Here is a 16120-nt window from a genome sequence, read left to right on the forward strand (position 1 = left end):
ATGCTGCTGCTTTAAACAGAAATAAAACACTTCAGTATACTGTATTTAAGATTTCATTAAAAACTTACAAGAAAAAATTATGGAAAGTATCATAGTTGATGACCATGGCTATATATACACCTCATCACTGACGGTCTGAAAAGTCTCTGATTCTGTTTAGCATGAACTTTGGTAATTCACACAGTGAAATGTTTTTCACGCTTTCTTCTGCATTCATTCCCCGGGCCCTCACTTAAAAAGCTCCGAGTCCCTTCTATTCGCCAACTGTCTAGGTTTTTCCAAACGGGAAACCCGCATTTTTATGCTGCAGCTATGACACAATTACTTTATGGACATGTTTCTATTTGTAAACATTTTTGACTAAAAGGAACCGACTTCCCATCCTCAAGTGTGTAAAGCTGGTTTCTGGAAACATCCTAGCACCCCAACAGCTGGAGGAGGAGAACTAAGGAAGCTAGGAAATATGTTTTCTGAAAACAACCACCCAAACAATCTTCTATTATTATGAAAAAGTACAAGTAAAACTATAATTACATTCTGACAAAAACATATTTCCCCTTTTTTAATGTAGCAACTAGACGGTTAAGTGGTCTCGATTAATTTATGACCATATTAAACCCCACTAGGTAGAGCTTGTACACTGTCAAAACTACTCAGTGTGTGAGAAGCAAAACACATCTAACTTTGTGATCAATGTTTCTAAATCTACATACGTGTTTTGTACAATAATACACTTTTCTTGTTTATCTACATTATATTTGTTAATTCGAATTGTCAATGCAAGATGGTCCTAAAAGAAATTTCTAGAATTACATAACTAATTAAAATTAGGTGTCTCCCCCATAGCTGATCAGAATGCAGAGAACGAGGAACTGGGGCATGTCTGTCCCTAAGTGGGACATCTAGACCTCACTCCCACATAGCTCAGGAGATATTCTAGAAAAGCACAAAAAGACTTATTCCTTTTATTAATTAAAAAAATAGATTTCCCACTTACATAATATATCCTGACTATGGTTTCCCTCCCTCAACTCCTCCCAGTTTCCCCCTCCCCTCCCATCCCAACCCACGCCCTTTATGTCTCTCATTAGAAAACAAACAGATATATAAGGACTAATTAAATGTAAACTAACAGAATAAAACCACATCAGAGTTGACCGAGGCAAACAGAAGGGAAGGAGCCCAGGAGAAAGCAAAGAATTAGACGTCCACTCATTCTCAAACTCAGGAATCCCAGAAAAAACACTAAACTGGCAAGCATACTTTGTATGCAGGGGACCTGGTGCAGGTCCTGTTCATGCTGCTTCAGTCTCCTTCTGTGAGTTCATGAGAACTCTGATCATGCTGATTTAGAGGGCCTTGTATTCTTGGTGCCCCTGAATCCCTCCCTCTGACTCTTATCCTTCTGAGGGTAGAAAGATTCTAAGAGTCAGGGGTTGAGGAGGATTGCCAAGAACGTGTTTTCTGGACATGACAAAGCCACTACACTCATGAACTCACAGCCACTATATAAGCTTGCACATGACCTGCACAAGTTAAAGCCAGTCACAGTTCTAGCACAGATGGAGAAGAGTGTCATGATGTCCCAACTCTAGCTGGGGTGCTTTGACAGCTAAGACAGCAGGGGTGAACAGTGTTGTTCAGAGAAGTGGCCTCTGCTAGACTCCATCCTCTAGTGAATGACCCTAAAAGCATGCACATGTCGACAGCGCTGAATGGTCTAAGTCAGCTATGGAAAGAGAACGTGAAGGTGAGAATAGGGTGCAGGGGTCTCTCTGGGAGAAAATGCATATGGAGTATGGGGTTGGTATATAGGAAGTACACTGTGTACATTCATGAAAATTCTTAAAGAACAAAGAAAAAAATAGGCTTTTCTGCTTCACGGAGAGGGAATCGTATTCAAAGAAGATAAAGAAAAACACTCCTCCTTGGCACTATGTAAGGAGTTACACAGTAGACTAGCCTTTTTGTACTCTAAAATGACTCCTATGTGCCCCTCATTAAACACTGCCATGACTGACAATTTTAATTCTAAATAGTATGTAGCCACTGAACATCTAATAACTGATCAGTGTGATAATGAGTTTATTTCATGTACATTAATAGAAATCACATAAGCATAAATATATTCAAGTCTGGCATTCTTAATTCTTACTTTGTTTGAATATGTACCTGTAAGATTTAATAATTATACGTTGCGTAGGAGCAATCAACTCCCTATAATTTAGCCTATAAAACGATACCAAGCCCCGCCATCACCAACAGGCATATTTACTACACAATATTCGTTATTTACCAACTTGAAAGTATGGAGAACTGTTACATGTGTCCTTACATATGTTTCACTGTAGACCTTTTAGCTGAGATGAATGTACCTCAAATTCCTTGAATCGAAGCAATTTAAATGTGAGCAATGAAAACATATTTCCAAAACCATTTCTAAGCCTCAAAGAATATTTTAGGACCTAACTGTATTTTAAGAAATTTGCGTTTTCCATGAATGTAAATTACCCTTTGCTGAGAATAGAAATGTTACAACTCTGGTGGCTCTTGTTATGCATTTATACAGAGAGCAAAGCATGGTGTTGGGGACGGTTGTCAAACACTCCCGCTAGGATCTTTTCGCTCAGACTAAATATTTCATGTAAGCCCAACATATTAAATCTACAACTGGATATTGTTGGCCATGGAGCATGTACGCAACTGTTTTCAAATCTGTAAAATGGGAATAAAAATAACATCCAACTCAATGAATTGATAAAAAAAAAAAAGTTAGGCAGGATCCATAAACAGTTCCTTTAGCAATGGAGAGCTGTTCTCATGCTAAACAAAATAAATTAAATTAAATTGCCCTACCTGATCCCAGAGTGGCTTTCTGTTAATGTACATAAAAAAGTACTGAATAAAAAATATTGAAGTATCTAATAAAGGCTGTTTGTTGTAGTACATATAGCATTGTGTACATTTTAGATAATCGAAAGTGTTAAGTTATTGCTGAAGTATTTACAATTAAAAAGAGAAAAGAATCAGTTTAAGGGTAAATTCTGAGAAAGAGGAACACTCCTCCATTGTTGGTGGGATTGCAGACTGGTACAACCATTCTGGAAATCAGTCTGGAGGATCCTCAGAAAATTGGACATTGAACTGCCTGAGGATCCAGCTATACCTCTCTTGGGCATATACCCAAAAGATGCCCCAACATATAAAAAAGACACGTGCTCCACTATGTTCATCGCAGCCTTATTTATAATAGCCAGAAGCTGGAAAGAACCCAGATGCCCTTCAACAGAGGAATGGATACAGAAAATGTGGTACATCTACACAATGGAATATTACTCAGCTATCAAAAACAACGGCTTTATGAAATTCGTAGGCAAATGGTTGGAACTGGAAAATATCATCCTGAGTGAGCTAACCCAATCACAGAAAGACATACATGGTATGCACTCACTGATAAGTGGCTATTAGCCCAAATGCTTGAATTACCCTAGATGCCTAGAACAAACGAAACTCAAGACGGATGATCAAAATGTGAATGCTTCACTCCTTCTCTAAAGGGGGAACAAGAATACCCTTGGCAGGGAAGAGAGAGGCAAAGATTAAAACAGAGACTGAAGGAACACCCATTCAGAGCCTGCCCCACATGTGGCCCATACATATACAGCCACCCAATTAGACAAGATGGATGAAGCAAAGAAGTGCAGGCCGACAGGAGCCGGATGTAGATCGCTCCTGAGAGACACAGCCAGAATACAGCAAATACAGAGGTGAATGCCAGCAGCAAACCACTGAACTGAGAATAGGACCCCTGTTGAAGGAATCAGAGAAAGAACTCGAAGAGCTTGAAGGGGCTCGAGACCCCATATGTACAACAATGCCAAGCAACCAGAGCTTCCAGGGACTAAGCCACTACCTAAAGACTATACATGGACTGACCCTGGACTCTGACCTCATAGGTAGCAATGAATATCCTAGTAAGAGCACCAGTAGAAGGGGAAGCCCTGGGTCCTGCTAAGACTGAACCCCCAGTCAACTAGACTGTTGGGGGGAGGGCGGCAATGGGGGGAGGGTTGGGAGGGGAACACCCATAAGGAAGGGGAGGGGGAAGGGGGATGTTTGCCCGGAAACCAAAGAATTATTATTAAGTATTAAATAAATTAAAAAAAAGTATTGAAAAATGAGAATGTTAACCTATTAAGAACCACACCTCTAAGGTTGTAATTCTTTGTATTTCTAGTTTCATGGGCAAAGTGTACTCATGGGGTGGACCTGGCTGCTGGGTGAATGCTTGGTCGCTAGTGCAGGTTTCAGAAGGGGAAGGTGACTTGACAGGCTTTTGGGGGCGTTTAGATAAAAAAGGGGCCAACCAAATCAATGGATTAATCCACTGAGTCATTAACAGTTGATCCAACTTGAGAAATGCTGAAAAGCAGCAGTGCTCCAGATTGTGGAGAGGAGGTCTCTGAGGCCTTACCTCACATCTCTCTCCCTCTGCTTCTCTTTGCTCCTGTTCTGTCACATGCTGCCACTACTATGATGTTTTGATTTGTCACAGGCCCAGTGCACTGAAGGTGGCTGACAGTGATCTTAACTCTTTAACTTACTAACATGTACGGAAAACAGGAAACGTGTCACTTAAGCAGGGGCACAGAATGGCAGCCAGTACTGGTGATTACAGGGAGGCTAACGCACACTGACACGGTTTTCTCCATCAGAGACCAACAGCTCACAGGAAAGGCTCGAGTAAGACACAACAGCAGAGCAGAAGGTAAGGCCACTGGGAATTCAGATGCTTTCAGGCACCACTCCCATACTTTCCTGTTTCCTGAACGTTTGAAGGCTTCTCTGAAACGTGAGCTGCACTGACACCCCAGTGCATTCAAATGGGCCAGATTCAATCACCAGGTTTTGTGTTTTGCTTTTGTGCTAACAATCCACCACAGTGGCAAGAACCCAGACTCTACAACACTCCTGTGTTAATAGATTCCAGGTATTGCAGATTCAAGTGTCATTTAGAAACGTTGTTAGCACATAAGGAGAAAACTGGCCTGCTGGGACACTTCTAAGTAACATTTTCAGAAAGTATGTATCACACGCACTAATGGAGTCCTCCGAGTAGAATAACAGGAGAATGCAGGAACTAACGTTTTAGGACTACAAGAGCAGAGAGGAAAAGGACATTTGCATCTTAAGAAAAGCAGACTTAAAGAAAAATAATGAGAAATAAGCAAGCACGGAAGACAAGGACTGAGGTTCAGGGGCTGAGGAAAACCAAGGGTTGTCTACTGAATCGTCAGCTGGGTGTGTGTTCTAATGCACCCTCCTCAGGATTTACCACACCTGCAAATGTGTCGCAGGACTAAAGCAATGGTCAGGGAATCACTGTTTCAAATCCAATGAGAAACTATGCATGACCCTTAAACTTACAGCAAAATGTCCTGAACTGTAAATACAAGAGAGACACAGGACAAGAATTACTGACTGAGCCGAAATTAAGAAAAGCCTCTGCAGGAGAATTGAAAGATGGTTCCTTCTGTTTACCACATGAGATGATGGTTTGATTCTCATTGGCTGACATGACTGCACATCACTGACATTATTTAAAGGGCCGAAGGCATTTCTCTGATTTCCTCAGGCCATAAATTCTCAACCTGTGGGCTGAGCCCTCTTTGGTGGTGGAATGTCCCTGTCACATATCAGATATCCTGCATATCAGCTATTTGTATTATGATTCATAACAGCAGCAAAATTACAAATATGAGGTATAAATGAAAATAATTTTATGGCTGGAGGTCACCTCAACTTGAGGAACTGCATAAAAGGGTCACGGCATTAGGAAGGTCAAATGTCAGAGCCTTGGGCTCTGTCACAGTAACACTGAGCGACCTAATAACTAGCTACAGAAATATTTATTTAGAATATTGTTTTCTCTCTAACCTTCACTGATGCAGAAATGAAAACAAACAAAATTGGGAGACAGAAAGAATAAAATAAAAATGAATGGCCAGCAAATTAAACCACGAAGAATCGGCTGCCAATCCCTATGTGCAGCGAATATCAAAAGACAAAAATGTAATCATTCAAGTCTGCAAGTTGAGAGTCTTCTCTGGTGCCACTCTGCCCAGTTAGAACCTTGTCTTCATTACGAACCACGGACGATGTATCGCTGGATAAAATGCACCCTTGCTCACTTGTGTCACGGAGGCAATGGGATTCACAGAGGATTGTGTGCTAACAACCCGAAGTGCTTTGCACACATGAGACGTCCCTAAGGAGTGTCTGCTATGGATGGATCCCTATTGTTCTCTGCAGTGGAGACAGGACTGTCATGGATAAACTCAAGGTCAAGGCTGGAATGTTGGCAACTGCAGCTCCTAGGAGGGGTCTGCAGAGACAGATGACCCGGAGCTGCCGTGCTCCATGTGTCACATGGACATTTTTTCTTCTTAGTCCTGTAATAATTTAACAAACGCACGCCATTTTAGCGAGCATGTATTTTATTCTGAGAACAAAATAAAAGTAGACTTTCAGAAAACATATGGACTGTAAGAATAATTGTCGTCTATTTCCCCTGAATAAAAATAAATACATCATAAAATCTGAAAATTATTCTAATAGAATTGTTATTTATCTATGTGAATCTTGAGATACTAAAAATGTCCGATAAAAAATCATTGATTTATAGGCTGTGTGATTTATATTTTCAAACATTCTAAAGGGCAAGACCATCTTTTATTTTCCCCCTCAAAGAGTGGGATAGACTCAACCTTGGGACCTTCAAGATCCTTTAGTTAATGTTGAAGATGGAGAGTGCAGAAGTCGGACAGAATCAGGCTCAAGGCTCTGCAATCTAGTTATACTGTCTGAACGGTGTTGAACAAACGGCTTATTCTCTGCGATTCAAAAAACAAAACAACAAAAGTCAAAACAAAATAAAAACCCTCCTTGAACCACAGGAGCAAATCACTAGTTTGTGTAGTGAGAAATCAATAAGCAAAGAATTTAAGCACAGTGCCTGTCCATAATGAAAAATGATCGATCCCCCTCCTCAATAAATAATCAGGACACATATTAGGTCAATCATGACTTCACATTCATTCATAATTTATGGTTTCTCAACCTAAAACCTTGATTTTTCTACATGGTTGTAGTAGAGTGCATTTCTTTCAAAACACTGAAATAAACACTGATACCAACAAAAACATCTTAGTGATAACCTACCCTTCCACTTTCCTATAAAAGCTTTACAAACACTATTCAAAATGGCCCAACAAACTCAAATCATTTTGGAAAGAAGCTTAGTTTCTAATAAGAAGCACTTACTCCAAACAAACAGCTACATTGTGGTAAGAATGTGAACTATTCATAACAGCTCACATTTCCTGAAACTGAGAAAGGAATGAAGTTCATTCACAAAGAACTATGATGGACCCTGTCTATGGACAGACACCTGTCCTGGGCTTGATCTGCACCTCACCCAGCACTAAATCTTATACCCAGGATTAGGACAGAAGATTAGTCAGTGTCCTTGGCCATTACAGAGGCAGTAAATAAGAAAACAACGAAGGAACAAAACTGCTTGGGAGGAAAGACGCGTGAGGATGAACAGGATGCAGGAGGACCATGTAGGCTTTACAGATGCTTGGGAAGAAAGGCCACATATCTGGCCAGGACTCCATGCACCCAAGAAAAATTTGCAGTCACAGTGGCTCCTGGCGAAAAATCCCAGCATTTGAGAGGCTTAGGCAGGAAGACTGCCACAAATCTGAAGAGAGTCTGAACTAAACAAAAACATTCTTGGCTAGCCAAAGCTAAGCCGTGAGACCACATATTTAATTTAGAAGAAGAGAAGAGAAAAGAAACAATCCAAAACCACTAAACAACAACAACAACAAAAATCAGGAGATGGCATTACATATCATTTCTAGGTTATTTTTTATTATTGCAAGGAGGAAACTCAGGCTAAGGTAGAATTGTAAACAGCCAAGCTAAGTATTAAAGGAATGCTCAACAAATACATACCCTTGAAAAAGTGGGAAGGCACTTAGGTAAGAATTTGCCAAAAAATAAGTTCTAGAAAGGACAGAGATCTGATTCACAGGCGGCTGCATTAGTATACTCAGGATCCCTAGCTAAAAGGAAGGAAGGAAGGAAAAAAGAAAGGAAGACATATATGAATGCATATAAAGAAATAATAAAGGTCCAGGTATAGAAAAAAGGCAAGAGGTGGACGGGGCCCGGCAAGAATACAGACACTGCATTGAGCAACTTTTACAAGACGATTAAAGAGCCAAGACAAAGAATCTAAGTAAAAAATCACGGAAAATCAAAGCCAAAAGAAGCACTGTGAGGAGCTCTCACATAGGAGGAACCCTTCACACACGCACACACACACACACACACACACACACACACACACACACGCGCGCGCGCGCACACACACACACACACGCACACACACACACAAACACACACGCACACACACACATACACACACACTAATTTGTCTTCAGAAAACAAGAACAATAAAAGCATGCAGTAACACAAAGTATCAAAGAGAAAAGAAATATATATAAAAACAAGGGGAAAGGTCAATAAATAATTCTGTGTCAACATTACTGTCCTTCAAACTTAAAAAAAAGAAATGAAAATATTCTCAAACAAAATCTGAGAGTTCATCATTAGTGCAACTTCCCTCTCGAAATAATGAAAGAAATACTTCAAGTTAAAACCCCAAGAGCCCTAGATGGGGCACACAAAGATATAATGAGAACGGGTAAGAACCTGAAATGGTTAAATTCCAAACAACCAAACAAATAAATTAAAAAAAAGAACACTACATACATGCACCTTTTTATTTTTATCACTTTGATCAGTTTCTTTCTAATTTAAAGGCAAACTAAATAAACCGATTATTTTAAATCTGCGTTGATACAACAGGAGGTAATCCGTGTGTTTTATGCTTAGCGGCATCAGGGAGGAAGCCCAGACATTTGGAGTGTGAGCTACACAGCCTGGCCAGTGCAGTGCTTCCCGTAGGCCTGATAATCTTTATTCCTGGAAGTCGCTGAAGGCCAATGAAGGCGATCTGACTCCACAAAGTTGTCCTCTGATCTCACATGTGCTCTGATGTGTTGTCCCCACATCACAACAACACACACACACAAACACACACACACACACACACACACACACACAAATATATACAAGGCTGGTATAAAAAGATAAACAGGGATAGACATTATGCATAGAGAAAATGAATAGGAAACCAAGATGTTTTTATTAGTAGGTAGGAAGGAGAGAGGCAGGAGGAGGGAGAGGAGTGGAGAGCTTGCACAACTATGATAACATGAGCTAAAGCAGACTTAAGGATAATGAGGCCTAAGAGAGACAATAGATACAAAGGATCACGAACACATAATATAATTGAATATACAGGTAGCACAGCACATTCCTCCAAAATATATGAGCGAAATAAATGGGGATGAAACCACAGGAAGAAATGGACAGTTTAATGAGACAGAAATTAATAGTTGTGTTTTCAGTAGTAGTTAGAAAAATAAATGAAATAAAAACTGGAAGGAGCAAAAGTCGCAACAAAATAAATGCCCTGTTATGTACACTTCTAAACCACACAACCAAGAATCGTCTGTGTTGAAAAAGACTGGAGTAGCTCAGATCTGAGTACTGCCCAAAGAGCTGTGTGTTAAAGCCTTGATCCCCAGAGTGATGGCGGACACTTGAAGAAGCATTACTTATTGTGCACTAGGTCACAGGTGTGTGTGCTTAAGAGGCATTGTGGGGTCCCAGCTACTCTGTGCTCTCTTGATCCTGGGGTCGGGATGTGCAGTTCTGCTATCTCATATGCCTCTTGTCATATGCTGCCCCATCATATGTCAAAGTAATGTAACTGACTGATCATGGACTAGGGTATTCTAATCAACCAGCCAAAAGTAAGTCACCCTTCTTTATATGTTAATTATCTTTTAACCAATGGGCTGGCTCTCTTAACTATCTCTTAACCAGTTTCCCTTAACTATCATAGAATCAGGAAAAGAAACTAAGAAACGTAAGAAATCTCCTATACAGAGTCATTAAAAGAAGTCAGCAACCACTTATTAGAACTAATAAAGAAAGTCAGCAAACTTAGAGAATACAAGGCTAATCTACAAATATCATTTGTATTCCTTTATACAAGCAAGAACCACCTGCAAATAAAATTTAAATTTACATAAAATCCATTTACATAAAATTATTCAAATAAACATAGATCTCATATGTTAAAATGTTTAAAACAGCATGGAAAGAAATTTTAAAATATCTAAGTAAGTAAAAGATATCCTGTGTTCATGCTCTGGAAAAATTAACATACAACTATGTCAGTCTTTGAAGACTGCCATTAAAAAACCCTTCTATTTCTCATAGTTTGGAAGCCAGAAAGTCAATGGGCTCAGAATTTGCTGGAGGACCACTGTTGGTGTCACGCAGGAGTATAAGAGAAAGGCCAGTGACAGATGCCACTCTGTCCCATTTGCTAGAGTAGGAAGGGAGCTCTCGGCTACCTGGTCTAGTGGATCCACCTCCCAGTGTAGCCCCACCTCTGTATCGCACTCCTAGTGACATCACATGGACACATGGATTCCATTAGATTGACTTGGATGGACAGACAAATATTGAGTTTCTAGCTGATGACAAGAGTTCCCAAACTGATGTGCAGGTTAATGCAAACGTTTACAAATTACAATTGCTTTCATTTGCAAAAATGGACAAGAAGGCCACAGAACTGATAGAGCAAACAAGGGAGTCCAAATAAATTCCCAACTCAAACTTGTAAATGGAGAACAAAGCTAATTCGCACTGCTTAGATTTCAGTTCTTTAGAATCACATTAAAAATGCAAGAAATGAAAAATATTAGACTCATCAAAGTGTAAAACTTACTAGAATGAAAACATCAAGAAAATGGAAAGAAAATATGCAAAATAAAGTCTTTATGATTTATTTATATGTTAAGGATTTAGTAATAAAGATATAATATTCGGAATAAAGAATATGTACCATTCCATAATCAAAATTAAAATAATACAATATGAAAACAAGAAAAAGTTTTGAACAGACATTTCTATAAAGATACATAAGTGGACAACAAATGCAAGAGAGCATTCTGAAAACAATCGTGCGTTATGATGTTACCAAAATTAGAGAGCTAGATTCACATATATGTACACTCACTCACACATGAACTCACACAATTTTTTTGAAGAAAAGAATAAAGAAGGACTGTAGATGTGGAGAAAGTGGAACTGTCATCATACTGATGGTGAGAAGGGTATATTCAGTATGCAAACCATTTAGCCATTCCAGAGGGGGGGCATTACTAGGTCCTGGAGATTGTATCAACTGATGAATGAATAAGCCTATGTGGTTTGCCCATCCATCAAACAGAATACTGAATGATAAAAAGGAAACAGAGTACTGATCCATGTTACAAGAATGAACCTTGTAGGCATCCATAGAAAAATGGAGTAAATCAGTGGCTGCTGGCACCAGGATGGGGGGCCTGGGGAAAGAGGGCAAGGACTGTTACTGCTGTGGAGTTCTTTAAGAAGTAGGAATGTTCTGGAATTAGTGACAGTGATTATAATCATGACTATATTAGAAACACTTAGCTATGTGCTTCAGTGACCTGAGGACTGTATAAGTTATTTTCCTGTTGCTGTGATGATGTACCATGCCGAAAAGCTACTTAGAAAAGAAAGGCGCTATTCTGGCTTATGGTTCCTGAGGACTAGGAGAGCAGGCAAGCTATAGCAGCATGGTTAAAGTAAAAGGATGAGAGATCACATCTCCACCCCACACAGGAAGCAGATGGCGAAAGTCACAAATCCACAAAGCCCTCCCCTAACGATGAGGTCCCTCCAGCTAGGCTCTCCCCTTAACCTTCCCAAACAGCGTCACCAACTGGAGATCAAGTATGCAGACACAAGAGCCTACATGGGACAGTGCTCATTGAAACCACTCCAAAGGTTACATAAACTTCAATTTAAAAACTGTTTTTTTCCAACCTTTATCGATTAAAGCTTATAAAATTATTATTGCAAAAAAAATGTGCCACTTTTTAATTTGAACAACTCAGTCTCCAAAGCACGCACACAGGTTGATTTCCACACATCTCGGGCGACCTGACAACACTGTCCCTGAATTGGCAGTTTGAGCCATCTTCTGACTCTCCCAACTCTACTGTGTGCTTGAGCGGAACTTGCACGGAGCCTCTTTCTATATTGTCTTAATTTATGTGGTTTTGAACGAACACACTAAAGTAGCCTAGTTGCCTAGCCTTATAAAGGGCTGTCCCCAGAAGCCATGTGTTATTAAGTATGCATATAAGGATAGTTTATAAGACTTATTGCCAATATAGAAATAAATGGAAAGAGATAAAAAGATGACAGACACAGTAAACACAGTCTTAGGAGGAAATTGCTTACACAAACGCCAGTGGAAGTCATATTAACTCCTTTCCATGCAAATGATAGCACTTTGTATACATTAAATAATTTGCCCTAGGGAGTACTTATTCTCAATGCATTTATTTGTTTACTTACTTTTATATTGGAATGCTACTGCTTGTGTTATGTTAATGGGGAAGAGCAGTCAATGGGAACTTACCCTAAGCATGGGGCCATTTTGAAACACGTGTGGTTCATCACACACCACACAGTATTCATTCAGTACAGGGATCCGCTGCTCAGCAAACTCAATGGTCTGACAAAACAACACAAGGATATAAGCAGTGCTGTTCTCAAGTGATGTGCGATCCCAGCAGGGACTAGGGACTCCCAACAGTACATGGTCTTAACTCATACCTGCACCAGGAAGCCGCGGTCTCGGATTGGAATGCATTTTGCACCATTTGTCTATAAAAAGCAAAGTTTAAAACAAAAGTAATTTTTCATTGGGGAAAATACAGCAATTGCAGCTCTTACCTTCTTCAGAAATGAATGCAGAAGACCACATTAGTATTGTATTGTCAGATATTATAATATCGAAATGTTTAATTTCTTTACTAATCCTGTCACGGTTGCACAATTTGCAACTTTCCCTAAACAAAATTATATTCTTAACTTCTCATCTTTTAGTAGCTGTCATTATTACATAAAAAGAAAGTTAGTTTATTCTATTACTAATAAAAAAAGTCCACACCCTCATTAGAATATTCAAATCTTACTACCTGCTATGATTCCTTCAAGGAAAATTATACGGTTGCTACCAAAGGTTGCAGTACTCAATCTCTTACTGGGCTAACCAAGAACATGGAAAAATACGTGCATTTTCTTTTACAAACTATCTGAAATTATCTTTCTTGGTGAAACTATTATGGAAAACATTCCTTATGTACTGGATTGACACAACTTTCTCCACGTCATTAAAGCATACCTTAAAATAGTCATATAAAATTACAAATATTGCCAAGGTTTCCTAAAGCAGGTGTAACTTTACAGTAGTAGCTAAGATTCAGTGGTAGGGGAAAATCTTTGTAAAAATGACTTCCTAAAAGCAGTCTCTTATATATTGTCAACTTATATAAGGCTGGGTGTATCCCTATGAATCATTAAACTGGCACAATGTATGCGTATTTAAAACAGCAACCAAAACTTTCAACCATTATTTTATAACTACATGTATGATTTAAGTCTGTTAGAAGTTGGCTGTAATGTTAATCACTGGAGAGGCCAATTTTGTGTAAGGCTGATTCATAGTCAATACCAATCATACGGTCATCTACTGACCCCACACTGCCCCCAAAACTGTGTTAGCACAGAATGGACACCAAGAAAAACCACATGTGAGACTATTGGACTCTATCACTGATCACAATGTTTGCAGACAAAATTTTCTAATGTATAACTAGAATATTATTTTTAATTATGAGACAAGTGTTCTCTACCACTCATAAAGTGAGAAGACTAAATGGCCTACTTAATAAAGATTAACAGCTTTGAAAATCTAATTGAATTCCTTCGATTTTTAGTGGTATTCAGTGATAGGATTATGAATTGAAATGTAAATCAGTAATTACATTTTTTTCAGAACCCATATTAACTGTTCTGGGCCAGCTGTAAAAACTGGGTACACAAAACTAATATTTCCAAAGGAAAAACACAACAAATTTAAAAACAAAACATTGTCTTGCTTCTTTCCTCTCTCAGGTCTTATTTTTAAAAAAAATGCGAACAAATCTCTTGCCCCTTTGCTACATTTAAGAAGGCAAGACGAAAGTGTTTACGCACAGGAGGCTGGGAAGAAGACGATGATGGTGTTAAAATACCGATAAGCCCTGAGGTAAGCGAGAGCCTCCTGCCCTCTGCGTTGGGTTCCTTGAAATGCTCTGTTTTCGATGACTTGGGGGCACTGGAGTAAGACTTGCTGAGCAATTTGTGGTTTTTCAGCCCATATAACTCTTCCATTCTGAGATTACTAGAGTAAGACCTGCTTAGCAGTTTGTGGGGCTTCAAGTTGGTGTTGTGCTCACATCGTGGGTCTCCAGAACAAGATCGAGTCAATAACTTATGGGACTTTAGTGTGAGGCAGTCCTCCTGCTTGCTGGCTGCGGAACAGGGCCGGCCCAAAAGTTTGTGCGATTTAATGGTGGACATCGCCTGCTCGGCCCTGGGATCACTGGACAGCGAGCGCCCAAAAGTCCTGTGCGACTTGGCACACATATCGTCAGCTTTGACGGTACTGGAGCAAGTCCTCCGCAGCAGCTTATGAGTTTTGGAGATGCCGTCTTGTTCGGGTTTCAGTTTGGATTTGCTTTTGCCACATCCAGGGGGAGGATAGCTGGGCGACCTTGGAAATTAGCAACAATTAACACAGAGCAAACACTGGACCTAAACTTAGGGCCCCAGCTCAACCACCAGACTAATGTTGCCACCCGATCAACTGCCTCCCTGCTCTCGGTGCAGAATGGGTCACAGGAACGAAACCACCTCTTTGCTGATTAGCACAAGAAGACTGGAGTCTGGCTTCTCCCTCTGACCTATCCCAGAACCCCAGAAAGAATGAACTTTTGGAGAAATCTCTATTTTCAAATAAAAATCTAATTTTAGTACATTTTCCAATGTCAACTCAAACAAACAAACAGATGCCCATCTGTGTTTTAGGTGGGACACCAGTAGCTCAACCTTTTCTTGGAACTCATAAAGAAAATAAGGGGACAGCTAACAAGAAAGAATAATTTTTAACTAGGTGAAGGTGGACTCTATGGGGGCTCAGCACTGACACAAGGATGAAGTTACCAACCTGCGCAGGGTAGAAAACAAATGTAGAGGAGACTTCACCTTCTTCTCCGACAGCTTCTTACCGTGCGGGCAATTGGACTTTTCTTTGCTCTGTTTCCACTGCTGAGAAACAAATGTCTGCATGATTCTGTCAACACAAAGGCACAACTGTTAGCACAAGTCCTAAGGCCACCTAAACCAGTACTTCCGGTTTTGTGGGTCTCATTGATTGGACGGTTGGTTGGCCAATTGGTTTGGTGGAGGGGAGAGTGGGGGGATGGGGGTGGGGGAGTTGTTGCTGTTTTGCTTTGAAACAGGGGCATCCCTAGGTAGCCCCGGCCTGGAACTTGCTAGTATGGCCTTGAATCCCCAGGGTTCAGAAGACCTCCGCCTTTTTAGTACTGGGATTTAGTACAAGGTGTGTGCCACCATGCCCATCAATAAGGTGCCCACCAATAGTTTCGTGTCTAATGCCTTGAGAAAGCATTATCAAGGCAATATAGAACATAGTCATAAGTAAAAGGCTAAGTTTGAGTTGTGAAAGAATTTTGATGTGAAGGAAGCCAGAACGTAAGAAATTACCGTGACATTTTTATGATGACTTATATCATAGAAGTGATTAAGAAACCTACTTATTAATAAATTAAAATAAAGTACTGCTGTAATTTAATTCCTCAAATTGCTGGAGAATTGGTGAAATAAATGGTTTAGAGAGAATCCGGAGAGCATCCTCCAGGATTCATAACTTTTATGTAAATTATTTGAAGTGAAGCCAATTTCCACTTCATTGTTCCAGCTATGACTTGGTTCATGGAAAAGAAAACCAGATTGTAGAACTGTATGT

The 16120-nt window shown here is 39.8% G+C and overlaps 1 protein-coding gene across 3 annotated transcripts in view; it reads right to left on the reverse strand.

Moving 5' to 3' along the window:
- Parp8 (poly (ADP-ribose) polymerase family, member 8) overlaps nucleotides 1-16120 on the reverse strand; it is a 173110-nt gene that overhangs the window by 31115 nt on the left and 125875 nt on the right. For all 3 annotated transcript variants that reach the window (XR_010063588.1, NM_001427069.1, XM_039103521.1), the window contains 4 exons: nucleotides 15299-15424; nucleotides 14287-14845; nucleotides 12862-12912; nucleotides 12665-12760 (listed from right to left, as the gene is read on the reverse strand). Coding sequence is in view for 2 of the 3 variants with exons in the window: in NM_001427069.1 (NP_001413998.1) it covers nucleotides 12665-12760; nucleotides 12862-12912; nucleotides 14287-14845; nucleotides 15299-15424 (832 nt within the window). In the remaining variant the exon portion in view is untranslated. The remainder of the gene's footprint in view (nucleotides 1-12664; nucleotides 12761-12861; nucleotides 12913-14286; nucleotides 14846-15298; nucleotides 15425-16120) is intronic.

The sequence above is a fragment of the Rattus norvegicus genome, chromosome 2, assembly GCF_036323735.1.
Source record: "Rattus norvegicus strain BN/NHsdMcwi chromosome 2, GRCr8, whole genome shotgun sequence".
In the NCBI taxonomy this organism is placed as follows: domain Eukaryota; kingdom Metazoa; phylum Chordata; class Mammalia; order Rodentia; family Muridae; genus Rattus; species Rattus norvegicus.